The sequence below is a fragment of the Ylistrum balloti genome, unplaced genomic scaffold (genome assembly GCF_031769215.1).
Source record: "Ylistrum balloti isolate Yb309-2 unplaced genomic scaffold, AGI_CSIRO_Ybal_v1 Utg370282, whole genome shotgun sequence".
Lineage (NCBI taxonomy): Eukaryota > Metazoa > Mollusca > Bivalvia > Pectinida > Pectinidae > Ylistrum > Ylistrum balloti.
In genome coordinates, this window is record NW_026782216.1 from 268,050 (window position 1) to 290,777 (window position 22,728).

Genomic DNA, 22,728 nt, shown 5'->3' on the forward strand with positions numbered 1-22,728 from the left:
ATTAAAACGTGCAGCTGAATTTTGACATTTTGAGACGAAATTGACACATCCTTCAATTATGTATGAATTCTTCTAATTGCCACTTGTGTAACTAATTAAGACATACAGCAGACATTATCATTTTCTATGGTAAAATAGTTTTAAATTTGTCGTTGATAGTGTGGAGAAATAATTCATATAATTATTTTAATGTGAGTTCATTTCATCACTTAAAACGGCCGTAAGAACCCGTTTTGTTATTTTGAAAGTATTTGTACCTAAACTGGAACAGAGACTTATTTCTAGGCCTCTGAGTGGAGACATGAAAGAATATGGATCTGTTAAAAGTCGCGGACAAGAAAAAAAGTCCACGATGAAAATATATAAATAAAAATATATTACATAAATTTATATATACATATTTCTTTTAACAAACATTCATCACTGTGACAATGAAAACAATTCTAATCAAAGTAATTGAAATATTATTGAGACATAAGCCTGTTAACGACGAATATTGTATAGCTGTCTAAATTTGCAGCGTCGTTTTTATTTGCTTGAACAGTTTGACGATAGTCCCCCATTCCGACAGAGCACACGGGCGAGCCAGTCCGGATTGGCTCAGAGTTTAGTGTGTACAAACTAAGTTATCTCCCCCACATGGCAATGGACCGTACCACGATTGGCGTGTGTAGTATATGGACAGACTAACGGTATGGGCTATACGGAACAACGACAAATGGATTTACCTAGGTTGTGACGAGAAAAATCGACAAAAAGTTGGAAATACGTCGGCCATAGCATCGTTGTGCATCACAAGAGTTTTCGATTATTTATGTGAAATATATATATACCTGCACAACAAGTGTAGCGGACTGAGGCTTTTCGCTGATCGGATAAGATGTCTCGCCGCTTTTTAGTGTTAAAGGGGTAGTGGTGTGATTGTGAGCGCCGAGTGTTATTGGCAAACCCCTATTTATAGTGTATCAACATATCGGTAACTTACTCATACACGAAGCAGTGGATTAGTACACTCCAATTTAAGTGAATGATTACGATGTAGTGCAATTACAATATCAATATGGATTAATATTTTAGAAAAATACTACATATTTTTGTGATATTTATATTTTTTCGATTTCACAAAAAAGTCACGATGAAACCTAAAGGATATTTAAATTTCAACATGGATATTTCGTTTTGGATGTATTGTGTTTTTATACTTATAAGTTCTATAGAATGTGTGTATGGAGCTTGTCCCGAGAAATGTATTTGTGAAGGGAAAACGGTCAATTGTGCATTTAGAGGATTTAATAATGTTCCACAGGATATGCCAAAACAGACACATAAAATGTAAGTATTTCTCAAAACCGATATAAATATTTCTATATTTTTTAAAGCCTTAATATTCCTTTAATATATCTATGAAAACATATCATCAAATATTGAGCATCTGTATGTATTTAAACAGCCTGATATTTATCCTTCAACCCGTGAAGTTAAATTTGAAATAACAAACGCATTTCAGATCTCATTTATGTGTTTTTATACAGGCGTTATATTAGCACGTATAATATAAACCCATCGATACATTCCTGGCGTGAATCTATGTTCAGGTGAAGTGAAATAAATTCTATTTCTTTGGCAAATTCTATTTGAAAGTGTAGATAAAAAATCCTAATGTTCCAATTAAATTTTACAGGTAAACACCGAGAAAAGATTCTCGGCAAGACTCAATACACCAAGACTAATGACTGAATGTTTTTTGCATCGTCTATCTGGTAGTAATGACTCAAAATATATCACTGTTTTCCCTATTTGTGTATTTCCTGACAATACTGTCTCCGGAGTCAGACGTGTTATGTGTCGTTTTTACAGATTTGATGGCTTTAACTAGTATCCTTCCCGTTATACGTACATTCCACTGTTTTTATCTGGTGTCGTCTTGACACGAAAATGTATTCCGTGAAGTATTGTCAAACTTGTCACAGAAACGAGTAGATTGGTCCTCGTCAGAAACTCGCTCTATCACAAAGGCAATCAATTTCGCAATGTACAAATCAAATTAATATTGTTTACAAGATATCTGCCATAAAAAAAAGATCAATTTAACAACGAGCAGATGAAATAAACATCATAAAGAGTGTACGTGGTTTCTCTCACATAAACAAATCAATTTAACAACAGACATGAAATAAACAATGCGGTTGTTCCCCTCTCAGAATCATAAAAAAATGCAGAAACTGACAAATAAAACAAACATCGTTATAGTGTTGAAATGACACCATGTAGTTTCTTTCACAGAAGTGGCAAAACGGTTGAAAATGAGACTTGGTTATGTTTAAAAGGTTATAAATCATTTGTCAACTTTCTTTCTTTATTTCTTTCCTTTACTTTACATGTATGCAAATGTAATTGTGTGAGAATTTGCATTCGTTTTTTAAAAACAATAATTCTTGTTTGTATAAATTTGAAGAGTATTGTCACAAAACCGAACAAGTTGTCCCGAAATTTTAAATCTCAAATTTCTCCAAGGCAGGTTTATGACATTACTGTTACATAACTGATACTACCATTAAATGTGACTAAAACAGAATGTTGATAGAGACTCTCTATTTGATTTACAATACGTCCCCCGGACGCTGAAAATGACATCACAATATTTTAAACGACTTTTTTTATATACCCCCTCCAGATATAACAAAATGTCGATCAGTTATTGAAATATCTAACAACAGTTCGATCTTATCTACCGATCATCATTATCTGTATCCTACAGGAAAATAAAACCAGAACTATCCTATTCAAACTTTCATTACAAATATATCTTATTTGTAAAGGAGAGGTCCGGTACTTGCTGACATATTGAACAGTACAAAAGAATATTCAAAGGAATTTGAAATGTATTCCACATATATCATTGTCTGAAATTAGATCTATGGAAATTCATCAATGATTTCATTTCAGTTATCATTTATTTTCAAAACAGCTAAAGTGAATCTTTCATTCACAATTATCAATATTATTTCAGCATACCGTTTTCATGAAACGGACACTGTCATTCATTTCATAAAAGTTTGATAAATATATCCGTATATGCGTTTAATAGACCCCAATTAAGTGCCGCTAGTGAATAACACCTATATTTATCACACCTATGATACAGGTAACACAAAGGTAACACTACACCTAGAACTTTTTTATCAGTATATAATTGTATATAATAGATGTTCAGGTAATGAGACCACCTTCACTTTTAAACTACAAATGTATAACTTTTAACCAGGTCAAACGAGCCCACGACATTCTTAAGGTAAGTATTTGAGATATGATTAATTTTATGACAAATTATTTCACAATAACTGCCGAAAGCAGTACGAGTTCACTAAGGACGTACCTAAATCACTGATGCCTTCCGATTATAACCGTACACATAATAAAGTATATAAATTAACTTACCACTTTATCTGATAACTTAGCAATTCCTACGTTACGAATTAAGATATCAAACCAGTTATACTTTGTCAAATACATAAGAGTACAGACGATGCACGTGCAAATCCCAAAATAATGCTTTAAAAGTCAAAAGCCTTCGCGATCATAAAGTGCCTTGTGTTAGAATAGCGTCACACATACATGTACGTATGTCTATATTTCGCTGAAAGTATGTAAATACCCGCAAGATATATGTCACTAAAGTTCTACGTCACCGATAATTAACCCAGCTTTTAAGAAGAGCACAGCACGTGCGACGTTTCAGGGCAGATAAGATGTGAGCCAAGGCGAGACACAAAGTGTTCGTTATCATCCGTCTCCGCAGCCTTTCTCTCACCCGTAGCAAGTTTGTCAAACCTCATGTTTTTATCCTAAAAACCAGCAACAAAATACATTTATTTGTACGGTACAGAAAGTGATGGTAATTTTAAATGCTGGTTGTACTACATATAACACTCAATGAAAGAAAAACTGAATCAGAAGTGAACAATAAGTGTCACTTTCAGTTGAAAATGAAGAAAAATTTAGAGTATGAATATATGTAAAACTTTGAAACAGCTGCCGAAGACTCCTGAATTATAAACCCGTACATCTAGATGTCTATATTGTATACTTGTAGATGTGTTTTTATTATAATAATGTAGATAATGCGGTATACATTAACGTGCTCAGAATCAAATGTGGTATTACAAATGTCTCGACATGCGATATCTACTTGACCATCAATCAAAGCACTTTCAAAACATGGAGTGAAACATTTGGACGTTGAGGGTTCTTAACATAAGGATTGTGTTTTTCTCGCCCCTCCCCTCCCCCTTCCCGAGTACGGTTCGCTACCGGTACAGTCCAATATCACCCCGACCCCAGAAAACTCTCCCTACTACAGATAAGCCCCGCATGGACATCTCATCTCCTGTACACTGTAAACAAAATAGTTTTACAGACAAACTCAGTAGTATAAAACGTATGTGCACGTGCTTGTGCGTATGAATGTGCGCAAAGACGACGAGCTGCCTATCATTTAGCTTCACCCATAGTTAAAAAAAAATATATAGGTAAAAGTATGTCGCACCGTTGATAAAAAAACTCGAGTGGTTTTATTACAAGTTTTGGGGAAATGCACATGCTAAAGAAAATCACGTGACCTCTAAATAATTTGTTTGGGAAGGTATCAAAATGAATACAGATATATACCCGTCCGCGGCTGAAATGATTGGTGATAGTGCCGATAACCAAGAAGCTCTATATTTTTCGTTTCACGTGACGTGCATAAGATACCATAGGTTCTCTCACATATTGTAGGGATTTATTTAGAGTTTGTAGTAATTTATAAAACCACTGGCAGATTCATTATTAAATCACATAGATATCTATACAAAAATGAGGCCGCGTCTTATATTTTGAATTATATGTCTAAAGACGAATGCACGTGAATGCACGTGAGAAACATAAAACAGGAGTTATGATTCAGGGTAGGTCTGTATGTATGTACACTAGGACTGACAGACGGCAGACCTACTCCGACTAATTGTTGATCTGCTTGCAGACATATTAACTACATCTTATTTGTCTGAGCTTACTTTCCTCAGACAAAATTGGCTTTTGTAGCCAGAATAAACGTCATTTGGACTCTTTTGTAGATATGTACAATGACCTATACAAGATTAGATGTAAAAAAGAATAGCTAGGTATTGAGCAAAAACTAGAATAATGAAAGACGATGAGGCTTTGTAGGATATTGCGAGCTGGCGAGGACAACAAGCCCGTCCTTCTTAGAGGCATACAATTAGTTTTTATTATCAAACATTCATTTTCGTGTGTTTGGGTAAAAAGTAGAAATGTAAACATGAAGAAAAGAGAAATTGAAAAAAAAAGAGTCCTTTCCCGAATGCCACTTTCAACTACCTACCACTATGTTGATGTGAAAGTTCGAACACTCACTGTGGGATTGTTTATTGTATTCATGCTTTACATTTTTCGTTTCAGAGATTTACAGGGCAACAATATTACAATCATCAGAAGAAGGGACTTTGAGGGTTATCGGCAACTTCGTAATTTGTAAGTATATCAAGATTCAATATGTTAGAAATATCAAAATATATAAGTTGACTGGGTACCCAAATGTGTAAAAACACACTCATCCGTACTTATGTAATCACTGAAAGACATACATTTCTGTGGTGGAGTAATCACAATGTTTTGACATGAAGTTTTGCCAACCACAGATTAAGCTGTAAATAGGAATTATAAAAAAATAAAAGAAAATAACAACATATATTTTTATCAATATATATATATAAGTGTACTCTTGGTTCTTTGATGTGCTAATTGATCCGTAGTCTTTCTCGAAAGGGACGACATGGGAGGGGGAGACGGATTATTAGAATCCCCGTCTACAACTATAGACGTGAAGCGAGCGACACGCTAAGTAGATTTCACGGTGTTTAAACCTAGTAGTTAACCAACGTAAAAACAGATGTCCTGCATCAGCCTGAAGTAAGTGCTCTGCATACCGAGGGAGCAGAGAGTTCTGTTTTCCACATTCTCTTAGATCGAGGTTCTCATGTGAAAGAGATGCCGTAGCAGACCTCTGTCTGTTAGTGTGTATACAGACAATGTCGTCCTATGTTGTAAAAGTCATCGTAATTGTCGTTAGGACGATGATAACGGCTGCCGGGAATGCACGTGTGTTATAGGTTGAACACGTTTTCTTCTTTTTATTAGTGTTTCAGTGTCTGTGAAGAGCAGAATTAGGTTCTGTGTGGACAAAAAGGTGAAACACAAAAAGACAATCCAATGTGTGATCATTGTTTGTGTTTTTTTGTTGGATTCCACATACAGTGTTTACTATTGGGAAACATATTTTGACACTGAAGAGTGGGTCGATAATCACACAACACATGCTTTGTGGGGAATAGCATGACGCGCCACCTGGTGGTGTATGATCTAGCTAGGTTAAAGTTGAATCGCGCTCAACCAGAAGCTTCGGAAGTTTAAACTACCATTTATGGATATTCCTAACTGATTGACATTAACAATAAGAAAAATAACTATGAATAAATTACCAGACCGTTAACAAAATTTTAATCAAAAATCAAAATCGATAACGCTAAGCCAAAATATGATCAAAGGAAAGATGAGACTTTTGAAAAAGTTACTATAATAAGACTCGGTTGTTCCGCTAGGCAGCAACTGTCTGGCCAATACGTAAAGAGTCCAAGTAGTAGCACATTCTCAAAATGAAAAAAAAACCTGGTAAATCATGTCCACTGATAAACACTGGACATTTGCTAAAGTAAACACGTCTATCTTGACATCGTGCAAGAAAATACATTTTTGTCCATTGAGATCATGATGGCAACCATTGAACCACCCCCTCCCCCCCCCCTACTCAAAAAAAAGACTACATGAAGAACTGCGGCGATATCCAGACCCATGGAGACGTATCTAGTACAGTTTAAACAAACAGATCCCTCGATACAGTACTTATGTTCGATTTAATACAAATCAACATGAGAGTTAGTCTTTCCAATAGCCATTTCGGTGTTCAAACAAAAAACCCTCAACGAAATCCCCTCTATTCAGTATCCGTGGGTTATCTCAGGCAATATCCGTGCTTATTTGACGGTTATAAGTATTTAGCAAACTTTGCATACAATTTAAATCTGTAATATACCCGAGAAATATTGCAATTTCGTTGGCGTTCTTCTCACGTGAACAAAGAGTGTGGCTATCATAAACACCGGAATGGGTAGTCGAAGGCTTAAGTACCCGATAAATGTAATCCTGTCTGCAAATATGAAACAATTCTGCACCCGCTTGTAATACGTTTGGTCATTGTTTCCGCCCGAGTGTAACTTTCAAACGCGAGAAACAATCAGTGGAGTTTAGCCATTATCAGAAATGGTGTCTGACTTTCTTGATTCAAAGTGGTTGGTTAGCTCATTTACCCAGAAGTAATCCAAAACACGACAGTGTTAAACTTTCTTAAAGTGGCACATTCTTAAAACTCACGCGGAAGTTGTATTAAGAAATATATTGATATAATGAATATCTAACAATAAATAGTGTGAGAAGTGATATTTCACCCGAATTTCGCATTTTCTAAAATTCTTTTTTTTTCTTGAACTAACCATACGTCGTATACCTAAAAGTTCCCACCCATATGAAATGTTGACATTTTGTCTTAGACATGGCGATCGATATTCGGCCCAATATTGGTGACGTAATAAATAATTAAAGGCACATGAGTGTTTACTCATAGAGATTTTTGTGTGAATATACCCAAACAAAGACATTCGTGTAGACCCGTGTAAAAACCCCTTCATCGTAAATAAACATCACATTAATCTGCTAGGACATTGCTGTCCTTGAAATTATCGGAATTCATGGCTTACAACACTCACTTCAATCTCAATGGAGAAAGATATTTTTAGATTTTGTTTACATGATAACAGCTTATTTCATGAAATTCACTTTTGTGTATTTTTATATAATTTTCCTCTGCTTTCCAAATAAGAATTGCTCTTATGATCAAGAATCCAATTCCCCTAAATGCCCGTTTTTCATCATGAGGTATGGTTTTCTGTATAACCAAGTTTCCCCTATAGGTTATGATTCAGCATTTTTTTTAAATGCAAGCGCCTTCGTTCGATCTATAACTGTTTCTTTATTGTCAGATTTGATCAAAGCAAATCACAAATATCCTTTATATATTTTAGTATTAAACTGATAAGCAACCGCGCCCAGACCATTTTAAACTTTTTTAAAATCTCATATATCAAGTTCCCGCCCTTACTCTATTCAGATAAATAGAAGTTCGGCTAATTGTTTATAAATTTGATAACTTTAACCCCAATCTTGAGCTGATATCGTTATCAAAGATTTCGATTAAATTAATACCATTAAAACTCGAAATTGAAACTAATTTTTTAAGAATTTCTTTTATGTCGATATTCTCAATTTAGAATTCGAAATTTGGCCGAAAACTTGAATTTCTAACCTTGAACCTTTGTTTGTAATCGTGCAACTAATATATAGTTTGTGATTAATACCTGGCATCAATCAAGGGTACGTGCTTCAGAGTTACCTTTTTAACCTCGCCTAGAGACTCGGCTAATCTCGGTCTGGATTTATAATTCTGGTGCCATTAGTATGAAATTCAAGCTAGATCGACACTAAACAAGCGGAAAATTTCGTAAATCTAATACATGAATTGTATAAAAACGCGATGTAACAACTTGGAGTTCACGCCGTGTAATCTGATCTGCGTAAAAATGGACAATTGTATGGTCTCGTATACATTTCACAATATGAAACTGATACGAAGAGAAGTTGTCAAATGTTTTGTACTTGTGTTCTTCTACATCATATTAACGTCAAATTATATCATGAATTACAATTTTGTGATTGAAGTTTCTTAACAGACGATATGGGTAGTTGAATGACATTTTCCACATGTCTCTCAATCCCTTCTCCTCACCCTTTCCAACTCGGTGTATACCACAATTGTCGGGTTACTCTCATTTTTGTCATGATATAGGGGCAGTATTGATGGTGTATGTGAACCTGGAGTACTCAGAAAAACTAGTTTATAATAAGTTTCTAAGCGATGTAATGCCCTCTCAGATCATATCTACGCATGCCCGCAGGTACGCGACTTTACCTTACTTTTGGCGTCCGCCAACGAAAACCGATATGTCTAGAACAGTTAATTCATGAAATGTTTACTCATGTGTATGAGAAAACAAAAAAAATCCTGATCAAGATTTGCGGAGCCGTTAAAAACAAGGAAAAATGAAATGAAAAACGATAATGTATAAACGTTACGTTCGTTGTTCGGTCGCTTAATTTCAAAATAAGATAATAAAAAATGAGTAACACTCCATTTTCAAGAAACAAAGCGACGAGTGTCACCAAATCTTAATTCAAGATTAATTTTCATTTAATATTTTTGTGTTATGTCCATCAGCGTGCTACAAATCGGAGATATTTTGAATTTCAACTTGTCCTTTCACTTCACTCTTGATTTTCTTCCCATTATTTTAAACGTGTATCATGTTGACAAATATACAATCTATGTAAATTGAGATTATTCATGAATAAGAAGTTCTAGTAAGTATTATAACAATAAACAACATTTCAGTAAGTAAATGAAGATTCCACTGATCACAAAGACAATAGTTACTTACGAGAACTGTAAGACATGAACTTATCTACGAACATCTACACTTAGTTGTAATAATTGTATTGTTCCAATTACAACTACCGCCCTGTAAAACAATCGACGATTGTTTAACTGATAATTCCGATGACGTAATTTTCGGAATGAAGAGGATACCAGGACATGTAACTTATAATTTAAAAACCGGACTGGGACTTAAACAAAACAAAACGAACTTCCGGAAAAGTGATAACGATCGTGTCCGTGAATGCATGTTTTCTGTATCAATGATTTCTTTTCAACTTTGCGTGAAGTTCGTATCGCTAAACCAAGAATCAGGATAAGCGCTTAAATAGCCTTCCAGGTGCAAAACCACTAAGTTATATCCAAACTCAAAGGGTTCACAAATTTGTTTTACAACCAACTTTTTGATTTCGTGAAATTCGAAACGACATGCGTAACAGTATTTGTGTTTTATCTGTTCCTCCACTCTGTTTGTGGGGAAAATCTTTCCAAAATCTAATCAAGCTTTTTAAAAGTATTGTGCAGTAAAATTGTTGCTACCGAATGCTTGGCAAAATTATCAATTCAAAAAGGCATGTAAGAAAAAAGTTGAGTCCCCAGTTTAATTGAGAAAGAAAAATATGTATTATCATTTATTCAATTATTGTTTTGCGTGGAACATTAGTGTACAACATATTAATACATTTATCTTATTTCGGAAATCGTCGCTACGTGAAGCTAACAGGTCTTCTGAATACTCAAACGTGATAAACAGAGTTCATTAGAAATTAGACACGTGTTAAAAAACGTCTTTAGGCGTTGTGAATGGTTTCGTTGAAAAGGGTTGACCCGCCACCCAAGGCGAATATTACCTTGTAATCAGTGACATTCCGAGTGGATCCAATTACCTTCGGATTGTCTCTGTTTATTACCTTAATACTTCATCTATCGTTTTGTCCTCTTTTGTAAGATTGATATCTTTTCAATGTTTAAAGTGTTTGTTTAAACGACAGCAGTTCCTTATATGGTTACGTCCCACTGCAAGCATTAGTTTCTAATTATTGTCCCATAAAGGTTAATATTACCATCCACGGACTTTTAAAGTCTTCGATATTACGCCCAAACGGAATACATGTATACTCTTCACGTAAGAAATAATAATAAAAATCTGTCTTTTATTTTTATCCTTTTCAGCGTGATATATGTATCTATATATTTTGTGTTTACAGATTATTGCTGGAAAATCAAATTCACACAATAGAAAGGGGATCGTTCGAGGATCTTACAGAAATGGAACGATTGTAAGTATAAAATAGTCAGGAAATTGGTTTAAGACCAGCTGTCCTGAATAGGAAGGGCAGAAACTGTACCCTAGTAGCAATCAGGTTTCAACTGCACCTGAAGTATTGCACTTTTATAGTACGCCGGTCTAATTCTACATATCATAACAGCTCTAAGTGTGTAAACGCCCGTCTAACACTACACCTATAAGACGGGCAAAGTGATATATGGTTTTATTCAAGATTATCGCCGATTCGGGATATTTGAAATATGAGTAAAGAAAAATTGCTCCTTGTGTAAAATGTTATATTTTTGGCAAATGCATTCGTCACTTCCTTTCGCTAATGATATGCTTTGCTTTTCGTTGTAAAGTTATAAGTTGAATATATTTAGCGTGTTGTTTGTACCGCGGTATGGTATCAACATAAGAAAGATTCGGTCAAATAGTTTGAACACATCAATGATTATTATTGTTTTGCTGGTCTGGCATTCGAGCACAATATCATGTGACACCATCATGCATCCCAAACCCCACGTCGTCTGAAAAGTATTGTTCAATGACCACAAAACATTAATAGTAATATCAGTAAGTTCTATTTATACAAAAAAGGCAAATCTTTGCGATGAAGCATACTGTGACATTGTGATAGTTTCTCGTGCCATTCCGATAAATAAGCGCGTGACGCAGTAGTGACGAAAGGCTATGACGTAACAACATATCAACCTGTCGGCGTTATCGATAACCAAGATCTTGTTCAAATATAAATCACGTCTGTTCGTAAGGGCTATAATCGACCCCTATTGTTGTTCCGACAAAATAGTTTGTGCTTCATTATCACCAGCCGGGAGAGGTCATAAATTGCCGATAATTGAATCGAACTCGTATCCGGTGCCAAAGAGTCCGATGATAACTTAAATGTTTGTATTGTCGGAGACCAATATCTTGGATTGATTCTTTAAACTTTCATATTATGAGACTAAACACATTGCTTCATGTGTGACAATAGCTTAGGTAACTCTTTTTACATTGTAGTCCGAAATTTATCCGCAGGGCATCGGCTGCACGACCTTGTCAACATATTTGTTAAAACCTGTTCTTGTCCTCCCGAAGTTGACCAGCTGGTCTTTATCTACCATGTTGATCTTTCTGGTGATAATTGATTTGAAAGTTGCGAGATGATTTCATCAAAGATTACAATTACTCTTCTGCCTTTATATTCTTAAATTTGTGATTTTTTAAACACGTACTAGAATAAACAGCTTTTAGATAACAGGTACTTTACCTATAATTGTTTGTATGTGTTATAATAAAACAATTATCATTACGGATGAGGCATCGTTACTTTATGACCGATTCGTCCGGTTCCGTAACTTAGAATGATCTGATACGTAATAGCTTACTTGGACGGGGTGTATTGTTTAAACCTGTTTTGACAGCCCAGAATGACACAGTCCTTTCCCTTTTCTACATGTTGTGCAAAAACATGGCTACAATGATCACTTACTCATCTCAGTAATCAATTGTGCGCAGTAAATCTTGACCATTTGTTGACCCCAGGGGTCAATCTTTTCTTTGTCATATGACTGTTTGATTTCAATGATAATGATTTAGGATAGATACATATCACTGATTTATCTGTAGATCAACAGGCTTAGAGGTAGGCCCCACAGCACAGTTGGTCAGTTTCCGCGGTTACGACACGGACTTTTTAGCGTAGACACTCGGACTCCGGGTGACCGACATGGGAAATCGTGCTTGTGTCGGCATTTATTAATTCAAAAGACCAATGGAAAAACCATGTTTCCCCATTTTGTTCATAGTATTAATTATAGTTTAAAACTGTCATAGAAGGACGTAGAAACCAGACTTTTTAAAGAAGATTGTTGGAGATATTTTACCAAACAATTAAAGTTTGTCAGTCAGTTTTGTCAAATTTATGCTTTAGATTACTTTAATTATTTTGGGGAACTGTATTAATAATTAGCTAAGGAACTGACACGTAACAATTTAATAGTAATATATTTCATACGAGAAGTGCTAAGTCTGTGTCAAATGTGTACACTGTGGCGGCAGCATCATTTAAACGGATTTCTCAGTACGATTCCTGGTTTGGATCAGCATATAGTCCAATGGACTTGGTTTATCTGTCTGTGACCGATGGTCAAGCAATATTCCCTAATGGTCAATTCTTGTTCAGCAGTCAGCACGCTTATTTAAACTAAAACCCGTAATTTTTGCACGATAGCTAACACGCCATACTGGACACGCTCCTGTTATTGACGATGGTTTTTGTTAACATTGGCTTAACGTTGTTGAGCGATGGGCTGAAAAAGCGAATTTCTAAAATGCACAAAACCCGACATTCTGATATCTGGTACGTATTGGAGTGATTACGGAAGGAACTGACCACTAAGGAGCGTGCTGGCAAACGGTTGGGAAACGATGCAGGCTGTATTTCTTTACTTCTAACTGCCGTTGTTTCACCCAGCACTTTTGTCATATTTGATAGGAAATGCGAGAGAATGACAATGTATTCTCATGATTTGTATTATTGACATATTTTGTTGACCTTACACCCTATGTTGGCCAGAAACGGTTGTTTAGCTCTCTGACACTTTCGCGTGGCAGACGGAAGACAGAAGCGACGCGACATCAAACGATAACCTACGGACGTCGGACCACTTGAGATCAATTGGCCAACCTTTCTCGAGAATACTTGTTTTTTGAGTGATCTGTCATTCACCCATATCAGTTCACACGCTTCTCTCAGTGGATTGCAATATGGGAGTTACAACTTAGATGGCACTGTTTATTTTATCAGTTAAGTGTACACCCTTTCACCCCATCTCGAGACCCGCAGAGAAAACACAAAACAGTTCAAGTATCGGGGACTTAATTAAGTAAAATCGATATGACGTGTACATAATATACTCAATTCACTGGCAGGCGACATTTTGTGTCGGTTAGATTAGATGGAGACCGAGCACCGAGAATCTATTACGGACCAGATAAGGCGAGAGAGAATTACCGCGAATATCTCTTGTGCTGTCGCATCGGGCGGTTGTCGCGATGCTGGTCATATGAAATGGGTAAAAGGTGGGAAATAAAATAGGAAACGATTTCTGGATACAAAGCGGCAAATCTATTAACCTGAGTATATCTATCGTAATCATACAACGGGTGTGTTATGTAATGAGAAAGAGCAGGCGAATGTGTTACCATAACTGGCTCGGTGTTTTTGTTATCTCTTAAAATCCGATGACGAATAAGGTTTTTGTTGGATTTGATTGTGATATCTCGGAGTGGCACGAATACCATTTTTTCTAAGTGTGGTGTACAGATTAAATGGCCATGTTATCCTTGATATCTCACTCGCTTCATCACTAATAAAAGGGAATGGGTCCGATTAGAGAAAAAATAATGCATTTTGGTAGAACTCTACCTTGTTATCAATTTGTGTTAGTCCATTGCGGGTATTGGTTACGGTGATTCAATTAGAAAAGCCGAACCCTAACGTAGCCAACAGAGGGACATAGAATAGAAAACCAGACGACAGTGCAAGATTTAGCCGTCAACTTGCTGGTCAAAGTAGTATGGTTTGAAGATTGATTCAGTGTTTAAACTGATCAAAGTATAACAATACCGAATGAAATAATTAATTGATAAAACTTTCGTGTTAAGATAACATCATTGCGGTGGTCAGTTGTCACTCCGGCCACGGATTTAGATCCACTGCTTCCGCCTCATCCTCTAAAACTGACCACCACGACGAAGTCGTTTCTTGGTCAAAGATCGCAGACTGCTATTCTAAATGAGACTATATTTTAATAAATTACTCACACATGCACACACATATATATATATATATCAACTTGTCGATCGTGACGAAGGAACCATTGTACGATAATTCAGTTCACAGCCTTCCACACAAGGAAACCTGTTGAAATGTCTTGATATACTGAAAAAAATATGAAAATGATATAAGTATTGAGTTGCTCATGATAATTAGCAATAGAATTTTATAACAATTTTACAGTGGAAAATAACAATAAATAAAATTTCAATCTAAAATGTCTTGTCAATTTGTCGAAACACGTTGATAGGTTGGTCCAGTGATGTTTGAAGTACGTTCATGTCATTTCATTATTTTACAGGAGACTGGATAGAAATCGACTTTCTGCAATTCCAGGACATTTGTTCAGTACGATGCCCAACCTGCAGAGATTGTAAGTACTAGATATTTCAACACACTACTCAGTTTATCTGGCAATAAGCCCATGTCTGGTAATAAGCCCCCAACAGCTATTGCTGTTAAGTAGAATTAACAATAGATTCTATTTACTTTGTCTTGTAATAAAACCCACCCAGAGAGATAATATTCTGGCCTTCAGGCTTACTGAGGATAAATATAGTTTTAATATCTTTTTTCTTTAATTCAAAGACAATGCAAATGTCCATAGAAAACTTGGAAATGATTTTTGTTTGAATACTTTACAGGCAGATTTTCTATTTTGGCCTTAAACACCTGGCACACCACTTTAGTGTGCCAAAAAAAGAGCACATTTTAACAGTAGTCTAAAGATAAAATATACTTGTGTAAAGTATAGCCCTGTTACATGGCTCTAAGAGTTTCTCACAAGTGGTAGTGTGAGCAGTCGGCTCACAAATAACTTGTGAAGTTTTCATTCACCTTTAATTCTACACACTATCAATTACTGATATATACAGGTGTTAGCCCAAATGTTATATTCACAACCCTATCACCTGCTAATGAATGTTTTCATTCATTAATTTAAATATTTATATACTGCACTGTTTCCATTCACCTGCTGAGCTGATAAAATACTGTGGTATAGTGTACAAGACTGTATGAACAGAGATATCAGCAGGCTGGGACTATAATAAGTTTACACATATTTAGTCAATTATCTACATAAAATTGTATTGCTGATAGTATAAAACGGTTTTAAACAAACTGTACTGTACATTGTAAAATTTGTATGTAAATTCTCATATAAAACGGAACAAGTGTTGATACGTCTTGCATGAATCTGTCACCTGTTGTATATGAAACTGTTATGAACATTGGTGCTTTCAGTGTACAGAAGAGAAAAAATATACCAAAATTTTAGGAAGCTGTGCAGTATCTGTATATAAAGATATATATATGTAGATATTATATCACTGTTTCTACATATTTCAAATAAGAAATTATTTTGACAAATTGAAATATTCCACTGTTTATATGATAGGCCCTATGGTGACTAACAACATTAATGTGTCATAGTTTAGCATAAGCATGAGTGATTCTTTTATTGTTATTGAAACTGCGTTTCTCTGTATCAAAGTTAGGTCTTTAGATGTGGTTAATGTTTCCTCATAGGAAGAATGCATTGGACATACTTTGTATTTACGATATATCATTGTATGTTTTGGTAATATCTACTTAAATCTCCATTGTCATTAAAATCTCATCATCTGATTTCAAATGTACCCAGAAAGTCAAATACTAAATATTGAATCTACACAACACTTGTTGATCGGAATGGACTTTACCTGATGGGAGTGTGATTGTCTTCACTTCAAATACTTGTCAGCTTAAAAACACAATTTTTTATTTATTTTTTTTCAGTATATTTCTGAGTTTGTCACAAGATCTAGATTCATATTGAAACATCTATATATCTAAATTTTTTTTTAGTATTCTTATCCATATTTTCAAGTTAGAAATATATGAAAATTTTATTTTTTCTTCTTCGATGAATGATGAAGCTAACCAGTATATATAGATAGTGATGTCCAGGTGCTCAGATCCGTTTTCAATATTCCCGGTTGACATGAATTGGTTCGCCACAAGCTTGTGTACCAAATCCTACATTTGAGATTGAAGTCATGCCTTTTTTGTGTTATCAATGCGAGGACTCTTTTTAACTGGCGAGCAAACCCGTAAAAGAGTAATTTGAAAATCGTATAGGGCTGATTGTTGTACGTATCTACACAAAAGGGTTAGAAATCTCATCCCGTATTATTTGTAACAGACTAGCACAATTTGAATACTGTACAAGTCACAATTTCCTCGCTGTTGAATTGACAGTCATATTTTTACGGCTGTGATGGGTCGATCTGCTTTGAGAAGCCGCTGTAATGCACGAAAGAGATCTCAGATATAATATAAAAAACGGTTCTGGTATCGATCAATTATATCCGTGACTGAGCATTTGACCCAGGTACTTAATTTTGATGACTTGGTTGAATATTGTGTAACTTCAATTGTTAACATTTCATTTAAGATTCAAATTAAAGGCTAAATTTTGTTTACTGTAACTCAGAAAGCTGAAATTACATGTGTATATACTGTGAAATGGTAGCAAGTCAATGTTTTCGAAAAATGTCTTAAACTTTGATTATTTTACATTACAATGTACAACACACCAGATTTAGCTGTATGTCAAGTACGAATGTTTGAAAATATTTATAGAATATTTTCCATGTGAGGTAATCAAATTACCTATTTCTAACGAGATTGTGTAAGATTACAAAATAAAATTGATAAAACTGGTTTAGATTTCTTGGGAACATTCTATAATGAAATCTGTTTTGAAGTAAAATTTCCACACAAACATCAAACTTCTGATAGGAAGCATTAATAAGTTCCATGTGACTGCGGGAAATATTGCAGCTATATACCAATCAGAGTACATCGCTACAAACACAGGCCAAAAAAACAATTAAGTTTGGTTCTACATTCGTGTCTCTGAAAATGTAACCAGCCAATTATGAAAAGTTTGACAGAACGATTTCACACATATAAAGTAAGGACAGTCTTTCAGTCTTTTACATTTCACATTTTAATAACAATAGCGAAACATTTCGGGTTGTATGGTAGTGAAAATCAAAAAACAAATAATTGTATTTTTTTGGCCTCATATCTTCATCAGTATGAAATCCTTTTCTGTTTGCCCTGTTATGAAGTCAGGATCTGTAACACAATATTGGTTTGTGTAACGGAGTGCCATTGCTAATGACCTTTGAAGATAGCTGAGATGCTGATTGCTTAGGGGTCTGTTTGAATACCCAGTATTATCCTTTTTCTGACTTGACTTCTTATGCAACTGTATACTAGATAAAGGGCATATACAACAATATCAACTGTAGATTTGCCATCAAGCAGATATTGAAGCATAGTGTGCTTAAGCGTAAAATATAAATTATAACTTCCAAGTGAAACACTTTGCGTAAGTCATTTGATTTTTTAAAAGAAGAAATTAAAAAAAAATTTTGTTTAGGTGTTGGTCTAAATTTATTGATGTTGCATCAATAAAATCAACTAAACAATTGATCAACTAAATTTAAAAAGTAAATATCAGTTTATTGTTTCAGGTTGACTAATCTTACCTATATCTGATGCCTTGAATTGGAATTAAATTGTGAAACAGGAGTTTTTCAGGATCAGATTGTGATCATGATCCAAACTTTATTCAGAAAACACATTTCCTATCGTATCTAAATGGTCTGAAATGTTGTTTTAATTGACTTAAGATCTACAAGGGGTTTATATATGTGCACTCAAGCAATCTAGTAATTGAATATAAATTTGGTATGAAATTTCTGAAAATCTATATTTCACAAAATTTTTAATACTATCTACAATCTTACTACTGCTACTGGTTGCTGGCTTTTATAAGCCTTTTTATGTATTTTGCATTTTTAAAAGAAAATATTACAAACAGATACTAGGTAACAGGATTTTGGGTTGAGAATAGAAAAAAAGATTGAAGAAGATATGCATAAAAAATTGTATAATTTAAAGTTAACCCATTGTATGGTTCTTTTGCTGACAAAATTATCTGCTACAGTGATGCATGCAACTTGTGAAAATTGTTATGGTATGAACGTTTCAGAATTTGTGGAATTATTGAAATCACACACCACCTACAGCATGAAATGTAAAACTGAAAAATAGAACTAAAAGATGAAAGATCCTATATTGATTAGAACAATATGTTCTCATATATTTATTTCTCTAAATCGGAATCACATACATTGGAGCTATCAGCATATCACCCAACAGGATATTACACAAACGTCTTTATTTAAAGGCCTAAATGTTTAATATTTATTGAGTTTTAAAAGTTTAACATAGAAAGAATCTTACTGATGCCATGTTGTTGTCCAATAGATTCATTTTCATCATAAATTTTTAGCCTTAAGTAGAATAACTTGTATTCTAGAAAGCAATTATCTTAATTCAACAAAAAAGTAAAAGACTAGTGCAAAGTCATAGATATGAAAACAGTATATTTTTTAAATAAAATTTTAGCGTCAATATGTTATTTACAGTATTTACTCTGCAATAAACCCATTTCTGTTGATGGATCCAAACATCCCTATTGTTGTTCAGTAGGTGTTATTTCATTGTTCTGCATTAAGTCCATCTTCAATCTGAGTGAGGTTTCCATTTTCCCTGGGTTTTTTATTGGAAAACTACGGTAAATGAGCAATACAAGGATAGGATAGTCTCTAGACTCATTGTCCTTTCCTGGTGTTGACTGTTAAACACTATGTACTGATCAGGTGTTGTTGAGTAGGCATAGTTAAGATACCAATACTGTCATAGCCTGTGATGTATGTACCTAATACAAGACACCTCCAACCTATCCCCTGATAGCCATGTAATAATAAAATGGCATTTGGTTTTAGTCAGAGGCTATACCCACTTCAAAGAAAATGAAAGATGATTTATGAAATTAATTCGCATGATTCATTATTAATCAAGTCCAAATCATATAAAGAGTTGACGAACATGTTCCGTGTTGTACTGCGATTATACGTATATTGACATAATCTTTCTGATCCGTACCAACCGGATCGACTATTCATCAATAGCAATTCATGTAAATTTTCAAACCTCTGAGGAGTTACAAACACATCAATGATAATTAAAAATCGTCTACCTGGGAATGTGGTAACGATCGTATGTAAATGACGGAGCGTTGTAACGTCTGTAGCTTGTGTGTGTTTTTTGCAGGTGTGGTTAATGATGCAATTCATTGTATATTTATAATTTTTTATTGATATACATATTCATTTGTGTATGGAACTTTCGTAAAGACTGCACAGAAAATAATCTATTAGTGAATGTTTCTTATAAATTTTGTTGTATTAGCTTCTGTTGATAAAAAAAACTCTCTACATCTGAAATAATGGCATAGTCAGTAGTTCTATTGACAGTATTTGTTATAAGCCCATCTATTTGTTCTATCACTGTTCAGTAGAAATGCATGAAATGCTATATTGTTCATTGTCCTGCAATAAGCCCACCCATGTCTATTGCTGTTAAGTAGAATTACCCATGATTCTTTTCATTATCCTGTAATAGACCCACCCATGTCTATTGATGATCAGTGGGTTTACCTACAATGTTGTCCTTTGTCCTGACCCCTAGCTATCTGCTTATTGGCCCTAAAGTATGAAGCCAACAGAAGGCTTATTACTTCAGGCCTATAGTCCTACACCTAGGGTCAAGGACTTGATCAATTTTGTAAGTCCAAGGTGGTACAGTGCCTCATCCTTAACCAGTATGGTCGTATGATACAAGGTCTTGCTACATCCTATAGGTAGCTGAAGCCAACCTGTATACTGCGGGCTTAGTCAATATGTGGTTGCTAGACCTAGTTTTAACTCAAAGTTGCTTGCTGGATCAGAACTAAGACTCTCCCGCTTCAGTAATGGGAAGGCTAATTAATCTCCTTCCAATTGTTCCTTATCTCGTCAGGGTTGTTATAGGGCAGATATCTTGTTATTATGGCAGAAATCATGATGTTGTTGGCCATTGTAACATTGGTAGAGGAGATTAAGCTTGTAATAAACTCGATGGCTATTAAGTAGGTGTCCGATAGGCCACAGGAAATCACCAGGTGGGCAGACTTACAGAATGTCGTTAGGACAGGTGAAAACGACTGTAATCTACCTGTGTGTTAATATATCTAGAAACTTTCCCTTATTGATTAGAGTAGAGTTTCTTCTTTCAAATTCAATCTCGATCAACAAATTGTTTTTGAGTTTAGCAGAGCCCAGATTATCTGTGTTATTGAAAAGACATTAAAAGATATACCATTCTAAAGCCAGCTATTGAAAGAACAAGACTTATTTCACTATCACTATTAGAATGTAGATCCCTATGTAAGATGAGGGAATACTCTTGGTCTTCTTTTAAAATCATTAAATGCTCAACTTTTCTTACAGGAAGCCGCCCTTATCAGGAAGCTCAGGTTCAGAATAAAAAAGGCTAACCTTATCTTTTAATTAGGTTTTAGGTCTTTCTACTGAATAATTGTCTCAAAATTTGAAATTGATTTCTAGGCGTTTGCTATTTGCTTTATCAGAAAAATTTGCTGGGAAAATGAATTTTACTTTTTTTTTATCATTGGAAAACATCTGAGTCATGCTGTGAAATGATTTAAATTCACATTTTGTTCTTTTGGTTTCTTCAAAAGATCATTTCATGAAAAGAATTTTTCATTTATAGTTTGTTTTTATAATGGTCTAATGATTTTGGTTCAAATATTTCACTTTAACCTTAGGTACAGTAATATTGTGTATGGGAAGTCTAATATAGGTTCATTGTCAATTCAATTTTATGGATGAAAAAAAAATTGGGATTTTCTAGTCTGTATTACAAACATGTCAAAGAGTCATCCATTCTATTTGAAAGCACCTTGACCTTGAAATGACAACATTCATGATTTCCTGTCTGGTTTTCCATGATCATTCGAGTTAAATGACCAACCAAAATGTGGGGATTGCATTTCCTTGTCAGGATTTTAGGGATGAAATTATGCATAATTGGCCAAATGTGCTAGACCCTCATTGGCAGCAAAGTTAAGCTGGAACTTTCAATTTCTGATTCAAGATAGCTAAAAGCAGGCTGTTTTTTTATTATACAAATAGTCTTGATTTTTTTTTTAATTGTCTTGATTTTAAGTCAAAAACTGATGTAATGAACCTTTCGGAGACAATTCAAAGTTGTAAAAATATTTCACCACTTGACATATAAATACATATACCAGTACCTGTGTACAGGTAAATTTATCTTCACAGTTAAGCCTCTCCTACTACCATGCTTGTATAAGTGTAAGATGTATATGGATACATATATCATGGCTTTGGCTCCCTTGGTGGCTGACCCAGTAGACTGACCTCATACCTGGGGATAACTATACATAAATTAACACTTTCACACCTGTGGCTGGCCCGGTGCCCCTACCAAAACCATAAATAACTCTAACCATCCCCATAATATTTAGGTTCTCATTGACTCATTGCCAGGGTCATATCTTGTATTCAGCTAGCTCACAGCAAAGTCTAAACCAAGGCTCTGTTGTCCCTCAAAGTCAGCCAGAAATCTTGTTCCTCACAAAGTCAGCCAGAAATCTTGTTCCTCACAAAGTCAGCCAGAAATCTTGTTCCTCACAAAGTCAGCCAGAAATCTTGTTCCTCACAAAGTCAGCCATGATAGATCTCTTTTTCCCCACAAAGCAAGAAATCTGTTCTTCTCACACTCAGCAAGAGCTCTCTTTTTTCTTACAAAGTCCACTACTTCTTGATCTCTTTTTCTTGCACAAAGTCATCCTGCTTCTCTCTATTTTCCACAAAGTTTACCAGACCTCCCTGTTTCCCCACTAAGTCTGTCTGACCTCTAAGTTTCCTAACAAAGTCTTTGATAGCCCTATATTCTCACAAAGTCCAGCTAGAGCTCTCTATTCTGACATGTGTTGGCTTTATTTTTGCTCAAACATATCGCATG

At 34.9% G+C, this 22,728-nt stretch overlaps 1 protein-coding gene across 1 annotated transcript in view; it reads left to right on the forward strand.

Moving 5' to 3' along the window:
• The first annotated feature begins 1,135 nt into the window (after nucleotides 1-1,135).
• LOC132552853 (protein slit-like) overlaps nucleotides 1,136-22,728 on the forward strand; it is a 107,459-nt gene continuing 85,866 nt past the window's right edge. Inside the window, exons 1-4 of the mRNA XM_060217043.1 lie at nucleotides 1,136-1,332; nucleotides 5,461-5,532; nucleotides 10,870-10,941; nucleotides 15,077-15,148. Of these exons, the coding sequence (XP_060073026.1) occupies nucleotides 1,136-1,332; nucleotides 5,461-5,532; nucleotides 10,870-10,941; nucleotides 15,077-15,148 (413 nt within the window). The remainder of the gene's footprint in view (nucleotides 1,333-5,460; nucleotides 5,533-10,869; nucleotides 10,942-15,076; nucleotides 15,149-22,728) is intronic.